We start from the raw sequence: 20,349 nt of genomic DNA, 5'->3' as shown, positions 1-20,349 counted from the left end.
GAGGAAGATTAGCCCTGAGCTAACATCCGCTGCCAATCCTCCTCTTTTTTTCGGAGGAAGACTGGCCCTGAGCCAACATCCGTGCCCAACTTCCTCTACTTTGTATGTGGGACACCTACCACAGCATGGCTTGCCAAGCGGTGCCATGCCCGCACCCGGGATCTGAACCGGCGAACCCCAGGCTGCCGAAGCAGAATGTGCACACTTAACTGCTGTGCCACAGGGCCGGCCCCTGGGGTTTCCCATTTTAACCATGGCCCATCCATTCACCCAAGCCGTTCCTCCTGGACTACTCTCTCATTCCCCATAATCTATGCAGACCACACTCTGGTCCAAGCCATCATCACCTCCCACCTAGATAAATGCAGTAGCCTCCTCGCTGTTTCCCAGATATCCTTGTCCCTCACCCCAAGGTTCATTCTCTACACAGAAATTGAAGTGATCCTTTAAAAAATAAAGTTGTAGGGGGCTGGCCCCGTGGCCAAGTGGTTAAGTTCGCAGTCTCTGCATTGGCAGCCCAGGGTTTCACCAGTTCAAATCCTGGGCGCAGACATGGTGCTGCTCATCTAAGCCATGTTGAGGCGGCATCCCACATGCCACAACTAGAAGGACCCACAACTGAAAATACACAACTATGTACAGGGGGGCAATGGAGAGTAAAGGGAAAAATAAAATCTTTTTTTAAAAAGCTTACCAAATTATACATTAAATATTTTTTTAAAAAAATAAATAAAGTTGTAGTTTTGTCACTCTCTGCCTTTCAATAGCATCTCATTTCAATAGATCATAGAACAAAGCCCAATATGTCTTTCATTTATTTAGCAAATGTTTATTTAGTACCTGTCGTGTGCCAGAGATTGTGTTAGCAACTTGGGATAAATCAGTAAATCAGACAAATATTCATGCTCTGGTCTTACACTTTAGAAGAGGAGGAAAAAAATGAGCAATTAATATAATAAATACATAAAGTATACAGTATGTTGTTGGTGATAAAGGCTATGGATAAAATAAAAAGTGGAGCAGAGTGAGGGAAATGGACATGATTGCAATTTTAAATAGGATGGTCAGAGTGGGCTTCATTCAGTTGACATTTCAGCAAAAGCTTGAAGGAGGTGAGGGAGTAAGCTATGTGGATATCTAGGGGAAGGGTGTTCCAGGTGGAGGGAACAGCCAGTGAGAGGCTCTGAGGTGGAAGTTGCCTGGTGTGCTTAGGGAACAACAGGGAGGCCAGCGTGGCTGGAGCCAGTGAGTGTGTGTGTGTAGGGAGGGTGATAATGGAGAGGAAAAAGGGGGACGAATCTTTTAAGCTTTCTGGGCCTCGGTTCCCTCATCTATAAAAGAGGATAATAATAGTACTTGGCTCAGAGGGTTGTTCTGAAGCCCTTAGAAGAGCGTCTGGACTACGGGTAAGCTTATGTTAGCATCCTGAAAAAGGACTCGTGGGTGCATGTCCAACCGCCGCCGCCAGGGGGCAGCAGCAAGCTCAGGTCGAGCTCTGGTCAATCGCGCCGGGTCAAAAGAGGTGAGGCCCTTCGCGGATGCCGCCCCGCTCTGTGGCAGCCACCGCAGCAGTCTCCCGCTCTCTGCTCCACGCCGCGGCCACGTGAGCGCCCGGTTCTGGCACACTACAAGCGCTTGCTGTCCTCCCTGCTGAGCGCACCTTTCTCTCTCCCTTCCGCAGGGTCAAGCAGAGCTGCCTCGAGCTGAGTAGCTTCCCGGCTGCACCCCCAAGATATTGCCAAGACGCTGAAAAAGAAAGCGTGGGAATGGTGTGGGGAGGTGGGGGCGAATAGGAAATCTAGAGACTCAGAGAGCCCCTTGGTGAAGGGTCGCACCTCTGCTGAAGTTTAAAGAAAGTCTTTGGGTTCCAAAGATGTCCCCTGCTTCACTTAGCCCTTTTTTTATTTAAAAATTTTAGGATATTTAGAAAATACATAACTACAGTAAAGAAAAATCTAATCAGTACAATTACATACACACAAACACACTGAAAGTCTCTCTCCCATTATCTCCTGCTTGGAAAAGGAAATTGTCTTTTCAGTAGTCTCTCTGAATTTGGTTTCACCGACCCCCACTCTCCCAATCATTACAGCCAGAGGATGCTAAGAGTTAAAACCCTTCAGTGACTTCTTAATACCTCAGGACAAATGCAGACTCCTTATCCTAGATGACCTGGCTCTGGTCACCCCATTTGGCCCCTCTCCTTCCCAGACTCCACATGGCTCCAGCCATATCCTCAGATTACCCAGGCTATTCTCTATCCTGCCATCCTTCCCACTCCAGCTCCCGTGCCTGGCCAAGTCCTATCCACACTGCACCTGTACCAATGTCCCAGTCCCTATTTGATGCTTCCACAGCATCCTGTGCAGCCCTACTCACAGCTGATAACACCAAAACTGTCTGTCTTCCTCTTCAGGGCAGGGAAAGGTCTATTTATTTGATTTAACACCCAATCTCCTCTTCTGGCACAGAAAAGTGACACAATCGGTGTTTGTTGCAGGCATAAACGAATGAATAATAATAGTAATAATACCTAACACTTATATAATGCTAATTCCACTCCTGGCACTGTTCTAGGCACTTTACATATATACATTGACATAACCACACAACCTCAAGATTGATACATCCTTATTTTACCAATACGGAAAATTAAAGCATTGAACAAGATAAGTCTCTTGCCCCAGATGGTAAATGGCTGAGCTGAGGTTTGAAACAGGCAGTCTGGTTTCCCATAAATGAGTCAAGAGCTGGAAGGAGAGGACGGGACCTCAGGGAAGGAATCCAGCCAGGGTTTGGTCGGTGCGCTTTACATCTAAGGGTCTTCTGGCCCTCTCCCGTTTCGCTTCCCAGGGTGCCCATTTTATAAAGCAGGAAAGAGGCCCAGAGAGACCAGAGATAGTTCTGGGAGCCCTGCAGAGGGAGCCATGGTGTTTATTTAGGGGTACAGGAGCAGAGGCACAGCCGGGAATGGGCTGGCGCCAGGGTCGCGAGTTTTCCTCTCCAAACTACCGTTCCCAAGAGACACCGGGCGCCTACAGGCCACGTGACGTCACGGCGGTAGAGGGCGCAGGCGGCTCGGCTCGCCGGGCCAGTCGACTGTTGGGCCGTTCCGCTCGGACCCCGGCCCTGGCTCTGGCCCCGCGGTAAGTGGAGCAGCCCGCGGAGACCCTGCTCGCGGAGGCTTCGCAGCGTGTGCCTGAAGCCTTCGCCATTGCGCTGGACCGCGGGAGTGCGCGTGGATGGGGTCCTGGCTTCTACCGTATGTGGGGGATCTGGGCCGAACCAAGTGACCCTGCGGAGCGGGAACCCACACGGGGACTCCTGGCCCGCGGCCTCGATGCAGCCGGCCCTCGGGCGCCCGGTGCTGTGTGCCTCACGTACGCAGGCCAGGCTCAGGGGCCCGGGTCTGAAGGCGCTGAGTAGGGGTCAGCCCCGCCCTCTGACCGACGGTACCCAGGCCCAGACAGCGGGGGCAAGGTTTTCGCGCTGGACAGGTCTGAGGATCCCCTTCCCTCCAGACCACCAGCTACAGCCTCAGGTTGAAGAATAGGAGCTACGGAAAGCAAAGTTGTCCATGGTCTGCCTGTGTGTGTTTGGGGAGGTGGTTGAAGGGGCGGGCAGAGATTACCCAGGCCTCAGGTTACCAGTGCCCCCCGTGGAGAGATGGTGCGGGTCGTCTAGATTCGGGTCTTACAAATTCTCCTTCCCTTATCCCCGTAGATGGGAGCTGCTCCCGCGGGGCTGAGCTTGTCAGCATCCTCGACTGACCCTTGCCCTTGAAGTCAGAGAAGAGCCCCTGCCCACCCACATCCCTCCTGCCCCGTTTTGGGGTCGCCTCCGTCTGTTGGGTCCTCACCCTAGGGGCCACCCCGTCCGACAAAGAAGCAAGACAATGATACTAGCTTCGGTGCTGGGGAATGGCCCCCGGGGTGGGCCTCCACTCCGGCCCCTCTTGGGGCCCGCACTCTTACTTCGGGCTGGCTCCACATCAGCCACTGATACACACCACGTGGAGATGGCACGGGAGCGCTCCAAGACTGTGACTTCCTTTTACAACCAGTCAGCCATCGACGTGGCGGCGGAGAAGGTGTGCAGCTGGGGCCGCAAGGCTGGGTTAGAGCTAGAGAGGGTGTCCAGGGAAGGGGTGGAGCAAACGTGGTGGGGGAGGGTGTTGGAGATCCAGTGCTCAAAGCCCATCTGCCCCACCAGCCCTCAGTCCGCCTCACTCCGACCATGATGCTCTATTCAGGTCGCTCTCAGGATGGCAGCCACCTTCTGGTAAGATTCCTATCCCCTATTTTTCTCTTGGTCCTGGAGCTCTGGCCTAGCCATTCAGGCCCTGGCCCTACCTTCCCTCCTCTTTTTCATCTAGAAAAGTGCCCGGTACTTGCAGCAAGAGTTGCCAGTGAGGATCGCTCACCGCATTAAGGGCTTCCGCAGCCTTCCTTTCATCATTGGCTGCAACCCTACCATACTGCACGTGGTAAGGTGGGCTACCTGGGGCATGGGTTTCCCTAGTAGAGGGGACCTTAGATCAATGTGCCCACTGCCCAGGGGGCAAATGGGGAGATGGGACCAGAGTGGCTGAGACTTGCCTGCCAAAAGGTTTCAGGGCTATGGAGGACTCAGACCCAACCCTTCAGAGGCCAAAGCTGCATATTCGTGGAAGCTTGAAAGACCATGACTGGGGTCTGAACTAAGTGAATTGGGGTGGATGGCAACCCCCATGGGTAGACTTGGGTGGCTATTCTCTACCCAGTGCCCACAGCATCCCTGTGAATTCCCACACCTCTTCCTTGCAGCACGAGCTATACATCCGTGCCTTCCAGAAGCTGACAGACTTCCCTCCGGTGAGGGCTGGGCCAGGGCAGGGTGAGGGGCTGAGAGGTCAGGGCTGCACCATCCATGCTCATGACTTTGTGGCCTGCAGATCAAGGACCAGGCGGACGACACCCGATACTGCCAGCTGGTGCGACAGCTGTTGGACGACCACAAGGATGTGGTGACCCTCTTAGCTGAGGGACTGCGTGAGAGCCGGAAGCACATAGAGGTCAGGGGCAGTGCATTGGGGGCCCAGGCTTGTTGGGGAGCCTGGGAAGGGCACAGGGTTTCTGAGACTCCACTCTTTACAGGATGAAAAGCTTGTCCGCTACTTCTTGGACAAGACGTTGACTTCAAGGCTTGGGATCCGCATGTTGGCCACACATCATCTGGCACTGCATGAGGACAAGGTAGGGCTCTGGGACCTGAGACCCACCTGGGAATGTCAAGTGGGGCAGAGCCAGGGGCCCCCTTGGGCTGGGGAGTGGGCTGAGGGCTGGGAGAGGCTTGGGGCTACTTCAGTCTAGAGGTTGCAAGCATTTGGTGGCTGAGGTGTGGGTGGAGGTGCTGCCTAGGTCTGACTGTCTTTCTCCTGCCAGCCTGACTTTGTTGGCATCATCTGCACTCGCCTCTCGCCGAAGAAGATTATTGAAAAGTGGGTGGACTTTGCCAGGTGAGGCTAGAACGCCTAAAGGGGTGAATGTCTTCAGGTGGAGAAAGCTTAGGTCTGAGCCTTTACCCAGAGCATAGACTAGGGCAGGGTTTCTCAACTGTGACACTATTAACATTTTGGGCCAGATAATTCTTTTTTGTGAGGGGCTGTCCTGTGCTTGCTGGGATGTTCAGAAGGATTCCTGGCCTATACTCACCTCATGCCAGTACTCCCCAGTTGTGACAAGCAAAAATGTCTCTAGAAATTGCAAAATCTCCCCGTGGGTGGGCTGGGGGCAGAATTGCCTCCAGTTGAGAAGCACTGGTCTAGGTCTAAACCCTTGCTCCTATCCACAGACGCCTGTGTGAGCACAAGTATGGCAATGCCCCCCGCGTCCGCATCAATGGACATGTGGCTGCCCGTTTCCCCTTCATTCCCATGCCGCTGGACTACATCCTGCCCGAGCTGCTCAAGAATGCCATGAGGTGGGCTGGCTGCATATGTGGGAAGGAGGCAGACAGAAACTCTGGGGTGAGGCTACTAAGACCGCTACCTACTGGTCTTTCTCCCCTGCATAGAGCCACGATGGAAAGTCACCTAGACACTCCGTACAATGTCCCAGATGTGGTCATCACCATCGCCAACAATGATATCGATCTTGTCATCAGGTTTGCCCTGAGTGGGAGTTGATTTGGGGTTGATGGGGGTTCCAGGCACTGTTTCTGACTTGCTATATGACCTTGAGCCAGTACCTGCCTCATGCTGAGACTTGGTCCCTGGTCAGACAAGATATTTTCTGGTCCTGAGATTGCCATGAGCTGGATAGAGAAGGGATAAGCAGTCATGGCCTAGGCAGAAGTGAAGATGGAGAAATGTAGCTTATAAAAAATAAGGCCCAAGGGTCTAGCTGGACCACATTCCATCTTTAGGTGGAAGGAACAGGAAGGAGATTTAGCACTGTCTACTTGGGAGGTAGTGAGCTCCCCACCAAAGCTGAGCCAAGCTCATGATATTGACATCCTGCCAGGATTTCAGACCGGGGCGGGGGAATCACTCACAAAGACCTGGATCGGGTTATGGACTACCACTTCACTACAGCTGAGGCCAGCACCCAGGACCCCCGGATCAGTCCCCTCTTTGGCCACCTGGACATGCACAGTGGCGGCCAGTCAGGCCCCATGCACGGGTGAGACCCCACCTGGCCAGGATAGAGGGTGGGGGGCCCCAGAAGACTCAAGCCTCTGAAGCCCCTGTCCTGTCCCCCTGCCCACTCCCAGCTTTGGCTTCGGGCTGCCCACATCACGGGCCTACGCGGAGTACCTTGGTGGTTCCCTCCAGCTGCAGTCCCTGCAGGGCATTGGCACAGATGTCTACCTGCGGCTCCGTCATATCGATGGCCGAGAGGAAAGCTTCCGCATCTGACCCCACAGCCCTTGGCCTGCTCACCTGCCCAGCCTGGCCCACCCACCCTGCCCAGACCCTCTGGGGCAGGCAGGGTGCCACCCTCTCCACATGCTGCTGCATCTTGGGTCTTAGGGCCCCAAACAGATGGACTCACATGGAGCCGAGTGCCACCCCTCCTCGACAGGATCCACTGCTTCCCTGCCTCCAGGCCTTGGAGGGGAGGAAGTGGGGAACCTTGAGGCTTCCAGCACTAGCTCTGTCATTCTCACTCCTGGGGAACCCCCACTTTGACCTGCTGTTTGTTATTAAAGTTAACATTTTGAATGCCCTCTTGGGCCCCATGTGTTGGGAGGGCAGGTGAGTTTTTGTTTCTGTCCCCATGGTGGTTCCCTGGGCCCTTGGGTTTAACTACTTCATTAACTGTCCCTGTCTTGACAGCCAGGAATATAACTGGCCCCAAGTCTCTTGCACATTTGGTTTGGCGGGAATGGGGATGACTCTGGGAGTTTATACAAAGACTGTTCATTCATTTCATGTAACAAATGTTTCTGGATCCCAGACAATATTGAGGCCCAGCTTCAGGTCTCAGACAATATTGATTCTGGATCCCAGACAATATTGAAGCCCAGCTTCAGGTCTCAGTTCTGACTCTTCCCTTCCTGGCAGTCACAGGTTCTAGAGGTGAAGGTCACCAGATTGGGCAACCTCGTGAACCACCTGATTCCCGAACTTGAGTAAGGTTAAAAATACTGCCTGCCAGCTGTGCCTGCTGCTGCCAAGGAAAGGAACACACAAGATTGTGCCCTGTCAGGCCCCAGCGGACAGTGGGGCCCTGGTAGGGAGGGCAAAAGGAAAGGGCTCTGGAGAGCAAGTGGGGACCCTCTGCCCATCTTGCCAGGGAAGGAGAAGATAGGCCTGAGGGCCTGCTTGGTGGGACTAGTGATGGAAGTGGAGGTTTTAGGGGAGATGGGAATTGTATCTGGAGGGCAAATGCCAGGTGGTGGGAAACCACTTGCCAGGCTGAAAATCCTGCTGGCTGCAGTGCAGGGGGGGTGAGGCTGAAGAGGTAGGTGGCAGTTGGCAGTTGGGGTGAAGGGCCTTGAATGTAGAGCCAAGAAGCATGGGCTTTATCCTGGAAGCAGCAGGGATCTGTGGATGGGTTTTAAGCTAGGAAGATGTTTCAGTTTGGATTTTCTGGAAGGAGACCCTGAGAGGAGGATTTGTGTCCAAGTGATTTGTTAAGAAAGTGCTTATGGAAGGGAGTAGGGGAAGCAAGAAAGGGACAGGCAAGAGGCCAGGCGAGGAGTGATCTCACACAAAAGTTCAGAGCCAAAGTTCTGCCTCAGAGCTGGAGGCCACAGAGCTAACTAAGTTCCACAGTCATTGATAAACTCCTCCATTTGACAACCGTTGGTTAATGTCTGTCTTGGGAAGTGTGGGTGGGGAGGTACTTGAACTTCCAGGCCAAAAAAAATCAGTTTTCAGCTTTTTCAGGCAAAACAGCTCTATTGGCCTGAGGGGCAGTTCGATAAAGAAGAGCCTCTGGTGCTGGCTTTTGAAAGCACATCAAAGGTAATTTGGGCACACAGAAGCAACAAAGAGATTCCAGGGGATCTGGGTGAATCATCTACATAGTCCTAGGAGGAACAATCAGTTTTGCATATTAGAAGAATCACTGGTGGAGGGAGAATAGCGAGGAGGTTGGTGCGGTGACATTGATCAGGGATTTATAAAGCCTAGGCTAATCCTTAACTAGGACAGTATAAGTGAAGATGTTGGGTGAAGTCGAAAGTGAGACACCAGAACCCTGGGTGGATAGAATAACAATCTTTTTTTTTTGTTTTTAAAGATTGGCACCTGAGCTAACAACTGTTGCCAATCTTTTTTTTTTTTTTTTTCCTGCTTTTTTCTCCCCAAATCCCCCTGGTACACAGTTGTATATTTTAGTTGTGGGTCCTTCTAGTTGTGGCATGTGGGACGCCGCCTCAGCATGGCCTAACAAGCGGTGCCATGTCCACGCCCTGGATCCCAACCCTGGGCCGCCGAAGCGGAGTGTGTGGACTTAACCACTCGGCCACGGTGCCGGTCCCATAGAATAACAATCTCGAAGATGAGGGGTGGGGTTGGGTGGGGTGGGGAGTGGGAAAAGTTATTACGATTTTAATTTTTTCTTTCCTGACTTTTGTTTTGTTTCTTATGCTGCCAGACACCTGGCATTCACTGCCCCCCACAACTTGCTTCATTTCCCCAGATCCAAGTTACCAGCACTTCCCACTGGCCCCCCCCCCCCCGCCCCCAAATACCTAACTCAAGTATTTCTTGATCTGTAACCTCGGGCCTTGAGCATTACACCCCTCTTAGAATTGTTTCTGTCTAAGCCCAATAACCAAATTATAAGTCAGAGAAGATTCAGAGAGTGGCCAAAGGGAATGTTTATTGAGCACCTACCCTGTCTGGCACTGTGGAATACACTTGTTTTATATACATAGGAGAGAGATAAATATGTGGTTTAACTTTCATATAGTTATATGGCTTATATACAGTTTTACCTTTACCTACACTTTGAGAATGGACACACTTGTACACCTTACCCAGAGTAGAGCCAGAACCCAGGATTCCTCACTCACTAAGTCCAAAACACTCTCCATTATGTCCACTGCCTTTGGCTAGTGTCTGTTCAGCGGGCGTCTGGTTTGGGGGCCTGGTCCTTTCTTTAGAAAGGCTTGATTCTGTGAGAGTGTTTTATTGGGTGTCCCTGGACACACTTGTCCTGCTTCCCCCTCTCCAACTGTATCCTTTCCTCACCCTGAGCAAGGAAGGCAATTTCTTCAATCTTCAAAAAGGGGTGATCGGTATTAGGCTAGCGAAGGGGGCGGCGCAGGGATGGGTGTTAATTCCTGCCTCGCGGCCCGAATGCCAGGCAGCCAGGGAGGCTGCTCTGGCCCCGCCCCGTTAAGATGGGGGCAGCGCCCTCTGATCACTGGCATGTTTTGACTTCTTCAGACACCAGGGCCTTTAAAATGACAGAGCTGAGTCATCACATCAGGGAAGTCCTTCTCCTCTTTTCAACTCTAGGGTGCAACCATATTTCCATACCGAAAAAAAAGAACTCCAGGACACTTGGCAGAGGAAACGTCAAGCTTGTCTCGGGGCCGCGAAGATGGCCGCAGCAACCAATGAGCTCCGGCCACGTCACAGACCCCACCCTCCAGCCTGCCGCGGCCTCCGCCACGCGTCGCTGACCCGGAGCTGAAAGCGCTGCGCGGCGCCGGAGTCTGGCGTCACTTCCACTACAGCGATGGCGGCACAGGCAGCTGCTGCGGCGGTTGCGGCGGCGACTTCAGGGATCTCGGGGGAGAGCGAGCCCGGGCCCGGGGAGAATGCGGCAGTCGAGGGAACTGCCCCGTCGTCCCCGGGCCGCGTCTCTCCGCCGACGCCGGCGCGCGGCGAGCCGGAAGTCACCGTGGAGATCGGAGAAACGTACCTGTGCCGGCGGCCGGATAGCACCTGGCGTGAGGGCGGGGTTTAGGGGCGTGGGCGGGGCCTGGGAACGGGTTCTCTGAGGGGCTGGGAGTCGTGCGGGGCGGGGCTGGAGGAAAGAGAAGGCGGAGTTTCAGGCTATCCCGGGCGCCGCCTATAAGCCCCACCTGTCAGGCTGTCGCCGAATTCTTCTTGTATATAGAGCTCCTTTTCCACTTCCTTGCCCTCTCTTAGGCTTCATTCCCTTTTCCTCTTAGCCTTGCTTCCTCGCTGTTCTCTCTTGTCTGTGCTACTTCCCGTTCCATCCGTCCGCTACAGCCGCCAGCGGAGACCTTCCAGAACAGAGAAACGAGCTTTTCCCTCCCTTCCATTGCCTTGCCTCATCTTTAAAAACCCCCCAAGTTCCTCAGAATGTCATTTATCTTTGTGACCTCGCTAGTCACCCCTAGCAAAGGCCATTGCCAGACCAGACCACACTATGTCTTCTGAAGACCATATGCCTTTTACCGCTTGTGCCCTCTGCCCTTTCTTCCCTTTCTCCTTGTTCACCTGGCAAGCTCCTACTCATCTTTTTAACACCATATCACCTGCGATGCCATTCCTCACTCCCTTCAGGCCAAGTGAATCATTCCCTTCTGTATGTTCCTGCAACATTTTCTTCATACCTCAGCCGTGGTATGTGTAATATTATGTTGTCATTGTCTGTCTGTGTCTTCCCCTTTCAAAGTGAGAGCTTCTGGGCGGCAGGACCACTTGTGATTCATTGCTGTGTCCTCTGAACCAAGCAAGAATACAGCATAGGGCCAGACATGCAGTGGTTGCTGTACTCATTTATTGAATAGTCTGCTAGTTGTCAGGTGCTATACTGCTAAAGCTTTAGAGGCATTAACTCATCTTCTGAGGTGGGTAATAGCCCTCTTTTACAGAGGAAGAAACAGGTTCAGAAAGCTGAAATAACTTGCTCAGTTAAACATAGATAGGAAGTCAGGAGCTAGAATTGTATATAAACCTAGGCTGTCTGACTCCAGAGCCAGCCCTCTTGACCCCTGAACAAATGAATGACTGAGTATAGTAAAACAAGCATTGAGTTTGGAGGCACACTTAAACCCAGTTAAGTATTAGTTCTTAGCACTTTTCAACTCTGTGAGCCTGGGTAAGCCTCAGTTTTCTCATCTGTAAAATAAGAATAACAGGGCCAGCCTGGTGGCGCAGTGGTGAAGTTCACACCTTCCGCTTTGGCAGCCCAGGGTTCACCGGTTTGAATCCCAGGTGTGGACATGGCACCGCTTGGCAGGCCATGCTGTGGTAGGCGTCCCACGTATAAAGTAGGGGAAGATGGGCACAGATGTTCAGGGCCAGTCTTCCTTGGCAAAAAGAGGAAGATTGGTGGCAGACGTTAGCTCAGGGCTAATCTTCCTCAAATAATAAAAATTAAAAAAATAAGAATAACAGGGGCCAGCCCAGTGGCACAGCAGTTAAGTTGGCATGTTGCGCTTCAGCAGCCTGGGGTTCGCCGGTTCAGATCCCGGCTGTGGACCTATGCACTGCTCATCAAGCCATGCTGTGGCGGGTGTCCCACATATAAATTAGAGGAAGATGGGCACAATGTTAGCTCAGGGTTGGTCTTCCTCAGCGAAAAAGGAGGATTGGTGACAGATGTTAGCTGAGGGTTACCCTTCCTCAAAAAAAAGAAAAATAAGAATAATAGCTCCATCCTGGCCCATCTCACAGGCAGTTGTTGAATGGCAGATGTGGACAGGTCAAGTTAGCTTGTGGTCCTGAAATCTGGAAACTGCTGCTCAGTGTGGGGGATCCCTCTTGTTCCAGCCCTGCCTTCCTTCCTGATGATTCTAGCCTTTATCCTTCACAGATTCTGCTGAAGTGATCCAGTCTCGAGTGAATGATCAGGAGGGCCGAGAGGAATTCTATGTACATTACGTGGGCTGTGAGTGACTTGGGGTATCCAGGCCTGGGTTGGGGGAGAGGGGTAGAAAGGCAACACCCTCATGGCCCATCCTCACAGTTAACCGGCGACTGGACGAATGGGTAGACAAGAACCGGCTGGCACTGACCAAGACAGTCAAGGATGCTGTGCAGAAGAACTCAGAGAAGTACCTGAGTGAGCTGGCTGAGCAGCCTGAGCGCAAGATCACTCGCAACCAGAAGCGCAAGCATGATGAGATCAACCACGTGCAGAAGGTCCGGGCCCCTCCCCTTCCCCAGGGCCTCAGGAGGTTCAGCTGCCTCTGCCAACTCCCTTGGGTCCCAGTGCCAAAACCACAGCAGTTTCCATTTCTTAAGCTCCTACAGTGTGTCAGGGACTTTACCTATTTCTTCTTTTGTGCTCTTCACAGATGAGAAAACTGAGGCTCAGGGAGGGCAAGGGCTTGGCTGCAGTCTCACAGCAAAGAAATGGTACAGTTGGGACTGGAACTCAGGCCTCCTGCACCGATAGGCTCTTTCATCTCCTATTGGCTGTGCCACGTTAGACTGAATAACTTGAAGTCCAAGGGGAAGAAAGAGAATGAATGATGTTGGGCACTTGCTATTGCCAGACATCATGCTGAGTACTGTACATGCATAAGCTCATCAAATCCTCCATAACAATTCAACACCACAGGGATAATTATTTCCTTTTGTGAATGAGGAAGCAGGCTCAGAGAGATTAGGTAACATACCCAAGGTCACGCAGCTAGTAAAAAGGTGGGCTGGAATTAGAATAATAATGGCAAACATTTATTGACTTGCGTGTCAAAGTTTTAGGCTAAGTATTTTAATATATGATCTCAATGAAGTTTCACAGCAACCCTGAGAGGTAAGCATTATTATTCTCCTCAGTTTACAGGGAAGGAACAGATGAGTTTAGGAACCCAGTCAGGAATTAGATTTGCCAACTAGATTCTTCTGCTGTGGGGCACAGACCATTAACCATGGCTTTGACACATCCTAGAAACTCAGACCATTTGTTTCTAAAACCTGGGTTCTTTTCACCAAGCCAGCCTGCCCCTGGGGGGTTACTTTCCTCCCCACTCTGAGCCTCAGTTTCTTGATTTGTAAAGTGGGGAGTGCAGACGAGAACAGGGTTTGCTGAGTTCTCAAGGCACTCAGACATTCATTAGTTTCAACCAGGCACTTTCATCCTTCTGAGTACCTGTTGTGTGCTCTGCAGCAATGTTTTTCAAACTGTGGGGCACAGCTGTTAGTAGATTGCCAAATTAGTTTAGTGCATTGTGACCAGCGTTTATATCTTTTAAATGGAAGAGAGAAATAGGATAAGGTGGAAAATATCAGAGTGCGTTGAACTTTGTTAAAGGCAAGTATTATTTTGAGAAACTTTATTTCACATACAAATACACATTTATGTACACAAACATGTCAACTGGTTTACAGTGCTAACTGCACTTCCTACTGTGGGTTGTGATAAAAAAAAAAATTGAAATACCCTGAACTAGAAAGACCTCTTAAGGTCTGAGGCAGCACCGTCCAGTTGGACTTCCTGTGACAAAATGTCAGTGATCTATGTCTGTACTGTCCAGTAGAGTAGCCACTAGCCACATGTGGCTATTGAACCCTTGAAATGTGTTTAATGTGACTGAGAATTAAATTTTATTTAAATTTAATAAATTTAAATAGCTGCATGTGGCTAGTGGCTGCTTGATTGGACAGCACAGGTCTAAGGTTCTCTTAGTTCCTCAGTGAGGTTGCACTGGTAAATTAAGTCTCAAAGATGTACCTACCTCCAAGCTGGTAATCAGCAGGGTGAATGACAATGGGCCAATGGTGATAAAGGATGGATAATCAGCGAGATAATCAGCAAGGTTCTTCAGAGCCTAATTAATGTTTAATTCTAAATAAATTGCAGCATTTAAGAAAATTAGTGTTTTTTGTAGTCCTTTAATGCATTTGCAGAAGAGGATTGTGTCTTGTGAGAGTTGGGAAATATGTTTTAAAGAGGCCTATAAGGAGGAAAATCTTTCTTCCCTCATCTTTGCAGGGGTTAGGCTCAGAGCTGGACAGACCAAGGGCCCTTGCCCAACTGTGTTGACCTAGGGCAACTGACCTCACCTCTTTGTGCCTCAGTTTCCTCTTTTGTGCAGTGTGGATAATGAGCACTCTTGTCTCAGGCTCACTGTGAGGACCAAATGAAATAATGCCTGTGGAGTTCTTGGCATTTGGAGTAGATGGCAGCTAGCTAGTCCCCAAGAGTGAGTGACCTCACCTCTCCCTGCCTGTTTACTTTTCTGTAAAATAGAAAGAATGCTGTATCTCAGGGTTGCCAAAAGGGTTAAACGAGGCCATGCAGGCGGGAAGGGGGTTCTGGGTGAAACACTGGCTCCTTTCTGCCTTCTCAACTACAGGGCAAGGCTGCCATCTACTTTGGTGTAGGTCATAGGCCTTGGGTCCCCCCTCTGTTGTCAGGCTGTCCTTGGTTCCTCCTACAGTCAGGCCTAGGAACAGAATGTGCTGTGAGTGTGACATGATTTTTAGTCTCTGCTCTCTAAGGACTTGGAAAATAGGGCACACCAAGTGGGGACAGTCAGAAGGTATTGTTGTTACCCACTGCGTTCCTGACTTGGGAAGGAGAGGGTGTATTCTGCATCGAAAGAATCCAGTCAGGCCTCCTGCAGGACGTGAGCCTTGAAGGACAAGAAGGAGCAGAGTAAGAACAATTACACATGCTAGGTCACAAAGCTCTGCCTCATCATGCACTCACCTAGCTCATGCTCTGTACTAGGCGGAGCCAGCATTTTCTGGTGGCAAAAGGAAAGGGAAGGGCATTCAAGGAGAAAAGAACTGCATGTGCAAAGGCGTGAAGGCTGGGAAAAGAGGGGTGTTGTCAGCAGTGTAGATTTGAAGGGGTGATGACTGGAGGCTGGGAATCTAAGGAGGCCTAGTCAATTATCCAGACCTAAGGTGGTGGCAGTGGCTGTTAGGAGTGGGACAGAGAGGAGAATTCCAGAGATGTCAAGTAGGTAGAGTTGACAGAACTTGGCCGTTAATTGAATGCCAGGCTGAGAGAGAGGGAGGAAACTTAAGAGCAGGCCCGTTATTGGTCTTGGGCAGTTGCAGGAGACTGATGCTCCCTGTGACGTGGGGAACCTGGGAGGATGAACAGGTTTGCAGGGAGGAAAGGTTGAGTTCCTTTCTGGACACCTACAGTCTGATGTGCCTGTGGAGGGACCTCTGGGAGCAGTCCCATGGGCAGGCACCTCAGGGGGTCTGGTGCTCAGGAAAGAAGTCCAGGCACATTGGGGAGTCCGCACCAGTTCCTTCTATGGGCATGGAAGACAAGATCCATTATTTCACCTGTCTCGCGACAACTTTGGCAGAACTGGAGTGATCCCATTGTATAGCTGGAGCTCTTATCAACCCAAGGACTCGACCCAGGCCTCCTGATCCTAGCCCTGTTCATCTGGCAGAAGGTCCAAATTTGGGTATCAGGGCCGTCTGGGATGTATGGGTGGGTGGGCAGATGGGAGAGGAGCTTGGACCAGCCAGCTTCAAATCCAGGTAAAACAAGTTAGCTATTCGTATCGTTCTTACTGTCATTCAGAGGATGGGGTCTGGAAGACAGAGGGAAAGCACTGACTTCTTGGGCACGGGAGGGATGGGCTGACTACCATTTCTGTTCACCTCTGTCCACTGCTCTTTCCTTGTCCAGACCTATGCAGAGATGGACCCCACGACAGCAGCCTTGGAGAAGGAGCATGAGGCGGTAAGTAGGGGCAGGGGTCCTGACTGCAGGCACTCCCTCCCCGCTGCTTTCTTTGCCCCAGCTGAGCCATCCACTGCTCTCCACTCCCACCTTGCCCACAGATCACCAAGGTGAAGTATGTGGACAAGATCCATATTGGAAACTATGAAATCGATGCCTGGTACTTCTCGCCATTCCCTGAAGACTATGGGAAGCAGCCCAAGCTCTGGCTCTGCGAGTACTGCCTCAAGTATATGAAATATGAGAAGAGCTACCGCTTCCACTTGGTGAGGCTGGCCCGGCCGGGCCTGGTGAGAGAGGCGGGCTTAGAGGCTGAGGGCAGCTGAAGCAGCAGCACTAGGGAAGAGAGAGATCCAGAAGAGTGGAGTACAAGGAAAAGCCCACGGGTTGAGAGAGCTAGATTCCAGGCCTGGTTTTGTCTTTGCTGGAGAGACGTTGGCCAACTTGCTGCCCCTCCCCAGACCTCAGCTTCCTCTTCTGTGGAATGGGGACAGTAATCCCTGCCCTTATCTCTCCTTGAGTCCTTTGCCTTTCACCGCATCTATCAAGGCCATCCGAGTGCCAGGTTCCTTGGTGCAAGAGAGGAAGCAAGCCTGGCCCCTGAGCATTGGGACCATAAGGTGTGGACAGATGGAAAGCATTGGTACACGAGAGCTGCCAGGGGCAGGGGGCTCTCTTCACTGGCACAGCAGGGTGTTTCCCAAAGGGTGCAATCTGCAGCAACTGAGTGTGGTTTAGGAAACACCATTGTCATAGATGAGAGTCCTCCAGAGTCCTCTAGAGCCAGACCGACCTGGACTTGAACCATCTAGGTGTGTGATGTGCGAGCCAGTTACTTAGCCTCTCTGTGCCTTGGTTTCTTCATCTGTAAAATGGGCTGTGTCTTCTCAGGCGTTTGGGAGGATTACTCCATGTAGGGGAGGTGTTCAGCCCAGGGTCTACAGATGGGGAAACTGAGAGAAGCAGAGCCTTGCTGCAAGCCACATGGGGTGGGATGGGGACACCTAGCAGAGAACCTTCGGGTCTCAAGCCTGTATCTCCCCATGCCCACCCCCAGGGCCAGTGTCAGTGGCGGCAGCCCCCAGGAAAGGAAATCTATCGCAAGAGCAACATCTCTGTGTACGAGGTGGATGGCAAAGACCACAAGGTGAGCTGGATGGCGCTGTGGGGAAGCACTGGGCACCTCCTGACGATCCTTGTTGTCACCAAAGGATAGAGGCCAGCCTTAGGATGAGCCTCCACCGGGAAAAGGCCTGCGGGACTGTGCTTAGCCTGGCACTTGGCCTGTGGTTGGTGCATAGTAAACACATGGCCCTGTGGTGCCAGCCTTGGGGACTGGGTTTCCGTCTGTCCCTGAGGACTTTTCTCCTGATCGGGTAGTTTAGGTTTAAGCAGTCCTGGAACCCAAAGTGGAGATTGTTGTGCCTGAGGCTGCTTCTAGAAGCACTTTCTCTTTCTGCCTGAAGGAAAGGTGTTTGTTTTTCCTGGGAGGGAACTGCTTTGTGTAAGGTTTCCTACCTGAGAGCTTGGTGGCTCTGACGGCTGCGTTGCTTGTTCCTGGCAGAAAGACTTCAGTGGGGGCAGGGCCTTTGGGGTGTGCTTTGCTGTCATTGAGAACCTGGCCTTTGCTCAGTCAGTCTGGGAAGGTCTCATCAAGTGAGATGGTTTCCTGTGGAAAGGCAGTAGAGTGTAAGATGAAGAGGGCAGGCTTCGGAGTGGCTCCTGGCTTCAGGTTGCCCTGTTACTTCCTAGCTGACCTTGGACAATTTACTTAATGTTTGTTCCTGTTTTCTTATCCATAAGACAGTAGTCGTGATAATATTTATCTAGTGGGGTTGTTAGTGGAATAAATGAGACAGCAATGTCTAATGCTTAGCACAGTGCCTGGCACCAAGTAGGTGTAGTAAACATGGCCTTTGTTATTTTTGGTGACCTCTTGGGGCTCAACCAGCCTTGTAATATATAAGCTTGGGGAATATCTGCTCTAAGCCTGGCCCTTGCCTGCTGCTCCGCCTTCCTGAGCACAAACAGGGGGAGTGGCAGAAAGGACTCCAGCAGGAGACCTGGGGGTTCTTTCCAGCTCTACAGTCTGTCAGCTTTGAGGCCTCAGGCAAGCACTTCCCCTCCCAGAGCCTCAGTTTCCTCCTAAAAAAATGGGACTAGCAATGCTGAGCTCACACAATTGTTGGGTCAAATGAGAGTGGATCTAAAAGATGTCATAAACCAGAGGGCTGCCTGATCTGTGCTATGAAGCCAACCTCAAAGTCCCATTGTCCCTCCTGACGTTGGTCTCTTGTGTGGGTTGGTGTCTGGTCCTGCAGCAAGGAGGCTAGTGAGGCCCAGCAGAGGAGCGTGGCCAAGTGGGCAGACAACTCAGGCTTCAGAGTCAGGCTCGAGGCTCAACCATTCAGCAGACATTTACCAAGCACCCAGCTTCATACTTAGCCTGGTGCTAGGCACACGGACACAACTATGAATAAGACAGAACTCTCAGACCAGTTTGAATCCTGCCCTAGCTCTCACCAGCCGTGGGGCCTTGGGCAAGCCACCTATTTCTCTGAGCCTGTTTCTCTGAAACTTGAGTCACTATCTGTGCAGACTGAACTCGTATTTAGCACTCGGAAGTGGTAGTCAGGGTTAGTCTAGCTCTACCATTACCTCCTCCATTGCCAATAGCTCTCTGGTTCTCAGTTTCCCTGTCCATCAGAAAATGACTCCAAGATTCCTTCCAATTCTAAATACTACTGTTCTGGTGAGGAGCCCATTTTTCATCTGCCTGGCACCGGCTGCTTTTCTGGAGCCTGGCACTTGCAGAGCAGGGTGACAGCTCCTGCCCAGGCCTCGATGGGCTAGGTGGGGGAGTTGTACTTGCTCCCTGAGCCTGCTTCCACCTCTCCCACCCCTCAGATTTACTGTCAGAACCTGTGTCTGCTGGCTAAGCTTTTCCTGGACCACAAGACATTGTACTTCGACGTGGAACCCTTCGTCTTTTACATCTTGACTGAGGTGGACAGGCAGGGAGCACACATCGTCGGCTACTTCTCTAAGGTGCTGGGTTAGGAAGCCCAGGTTAAGGGAAGGTAGGGAGTATGAACGGGAGAAGGGGCTGAGCCTCCCCGGAGGTCCTGATCTCCCACCCCTGCAGGAGAAGGAGTCTCCAGATGGTAACAACGTGGCCTGCATCCTGACCCTGCCCCCCTACCAGCGCCGTGGCTACGGAAAGTTCCTCATTGCTTTCAGTGAGTGGCTGCTAGCCTGTCCAGCAAGGGACAGCTTGGTGGGGGGGGGGCGTTGCCTAGGACGGTGGGTCCTCAGGATCCTCATTTCCATCACTGCCAGGTTATGAGCTATCCAAGCTAGAGAGCACAGTAGGCTCCCCCGAGAAGCCACTGTCTGACTTGGGCAAGCTCAGCTACCGCAGCTACTGGTCTTGGGTCCTGCTGGAGATCCTGCGAGACTTCCGGGGTACACTGTCTATCAAGGACCTTAGGTGAGGGCCCTGGTCCCCAGCCCTGTCCAGGGCATGCTGTCCATCAAAGACCTCATAAGGGAGGCTTCCTGGAACCCTCAAAGAGGGAAAGATTCTTCTAAGATTGACCACGATCCTGTCTCCTTGTCCCCTTTTGCTGTCCCAGCCAGATGACCAGTATCACCCAGAATGACATCATCAGCACCCTACAGTCCCTCAACATGGTCAAGTACTGGAAGGGCCAGCATGTGATCTGTGTCACACCCAAGCTGGTAGAGGAACACCTCAAAAGTGCCCAATATAAGAAACCACCCATAACAGGTGGGTAGTGGGTAGGGGGTAGGTGTAAGACCTGCTGGGAGTCAAAGCCGCCTTTTTGCTGTCATGTGATCCCAAACCAGTCTGACCAGCTCCCTGACCCAATGCCTGGGGCAGGTTACTCATTCCTGGGTTTCCCTGCCCCCTCCCCAGGACTCAGTCTGCCCTTGTTCTCACCTAGCAGTGAAACCTGGCCTGGGCCCAGATCAGGCCAGGCCCAGAGGCCCAGCTCTGCCTCTCATGCCTCTTCTCCCCACAGTGGACTCTGTCTGCCTCAAGTGGGCACCCCCCAAGCACAAGCAAGTCAAACTCTCCAAGAAGTGAGTGGCCCCTGCCTCTGCTGCTGGACCTGTGCCTCCTTGCCCCCTAGCCTGTAAATATGTACAGACCTGTTTCATCATTTTTTTAATAAAGTAAGTTCTGCTGGTGGCTCTGGACTTGGGAGGTGGGTGGGCGATGCCAAGAGCTGATGTTTTTCATTTTATA

General features: G+C 51.9%; 2 protein-coding genes across 6 annotated transcripts; both read left to right on the top strand.

Annotated features, from left to right (window-relative positions):
• Window positions 1-1,681: 1,681 nt before the first annotated feature.
• BCKDK (branched chain keto acid dehydrogenase kinase) lies at window positions 1,682-7,221 on the top strand. Of its 4 annotated transcripts, none has more exons than XM_008514338.2 (12): window positions 1,682-3,146; window positions 3,724-4,090; window positions 4,213-4,281; window positions 4,376-4,486; window positions 4,806-4,853; window positions 4,934-5,053; window positions 5,136-5,234; window positions 5,424-5,497; window positions 5,833-5,961; window positions 6,055-6,144; window positions 6,504-6,662; window positions 6,754-7,221. In XM_008514338.2, the coding sequence occupies exons 2-12, from the start codon at window positions 3,896-3,898 to the stop codon at window positions 6,896-6,898; spliced, it is 1,239 nt and encodes a 412-aa protein (XP_008512560.1). In that variant the 5' UTR covers window positions 1,682-3,146; window positions 3,724-3,895; the 3' UTR covers window positions 6,899-7,221. The 4 variants fall into 4 exon arrangements, with proteins under 4 accessions (XP_008512560.1, XP_070424084.1, XP_070424086.1 ...); XM_070567985.1 differs by having other exon boundaries at window positions 3,034-3,262; XM_070567983.1 differs by lacking the exon at window positions 4,806-4,853.
• A 1,119-nt stretch (window positions 7,222-8,340) lies between these two features.
• On the top strand, window positions 8,341-20,292 carry KAT8 (lysine acetyltransferase 8). Of its 2 annotated transcripts, none has more exons than XR_011524747.1 (12): window positions 8,341-8,452; window positions 9,956-10,392; window positions 12,231-12,305; window positions 12,384-12,559; window positions 16,023-16,076; window positions 16,178-16,342; window positions 17,134-17,223; window positions 18,984-19,124; window positions 19,222-19,315; window positions 19,416-19,566; window positions 19,716-19,866; window positions 20,123-20,292. XR_011524747.1 is itself a non-coding variant. In XM_008514374.2 (12 exons), exons 2-12 carry the CDS (start codon window positions 10,179-10,181, stop codon window positions 20,185-20,187), a joined length of 1,380 nt encoding a protein of 459 aa, XP_008512596.2. In that variant the 5' UTR covers window positions 8,362-8,452; window positions 9,956-10,178; the 3' UTR covers window positions 20,188-20,292. The 2 variants fall into 2 exon arrangements, 1 of the variants encoding a protein (XP_008512596.2); XM_008514374.2 differs by having other exon boundaries at window positions 8,362-8,452; window positions 19,712-19,866.
• Window positions 20,293-20,349: the final 57 nt, after the last annotated feature.

Source organism: Equus przewalskii, chromosome 12, assembly GCF_037783145.1.
Source record: "Equus przewalskii isolate Varuska chromosome 12, EquPr2, whole genome shotgun sequence".
NCBI classification, from domain to species: domain Eukaryota; kingdom Metazoa; phylum Chordata; class Mammalia; order Perissodactyla; family Equidae; genus Equus; species Equus przewalskii.
Note: the sequence above shows the minus strand (reverse complement) of the source record. Positions and strands in the feature narration are given on the sequence as shown.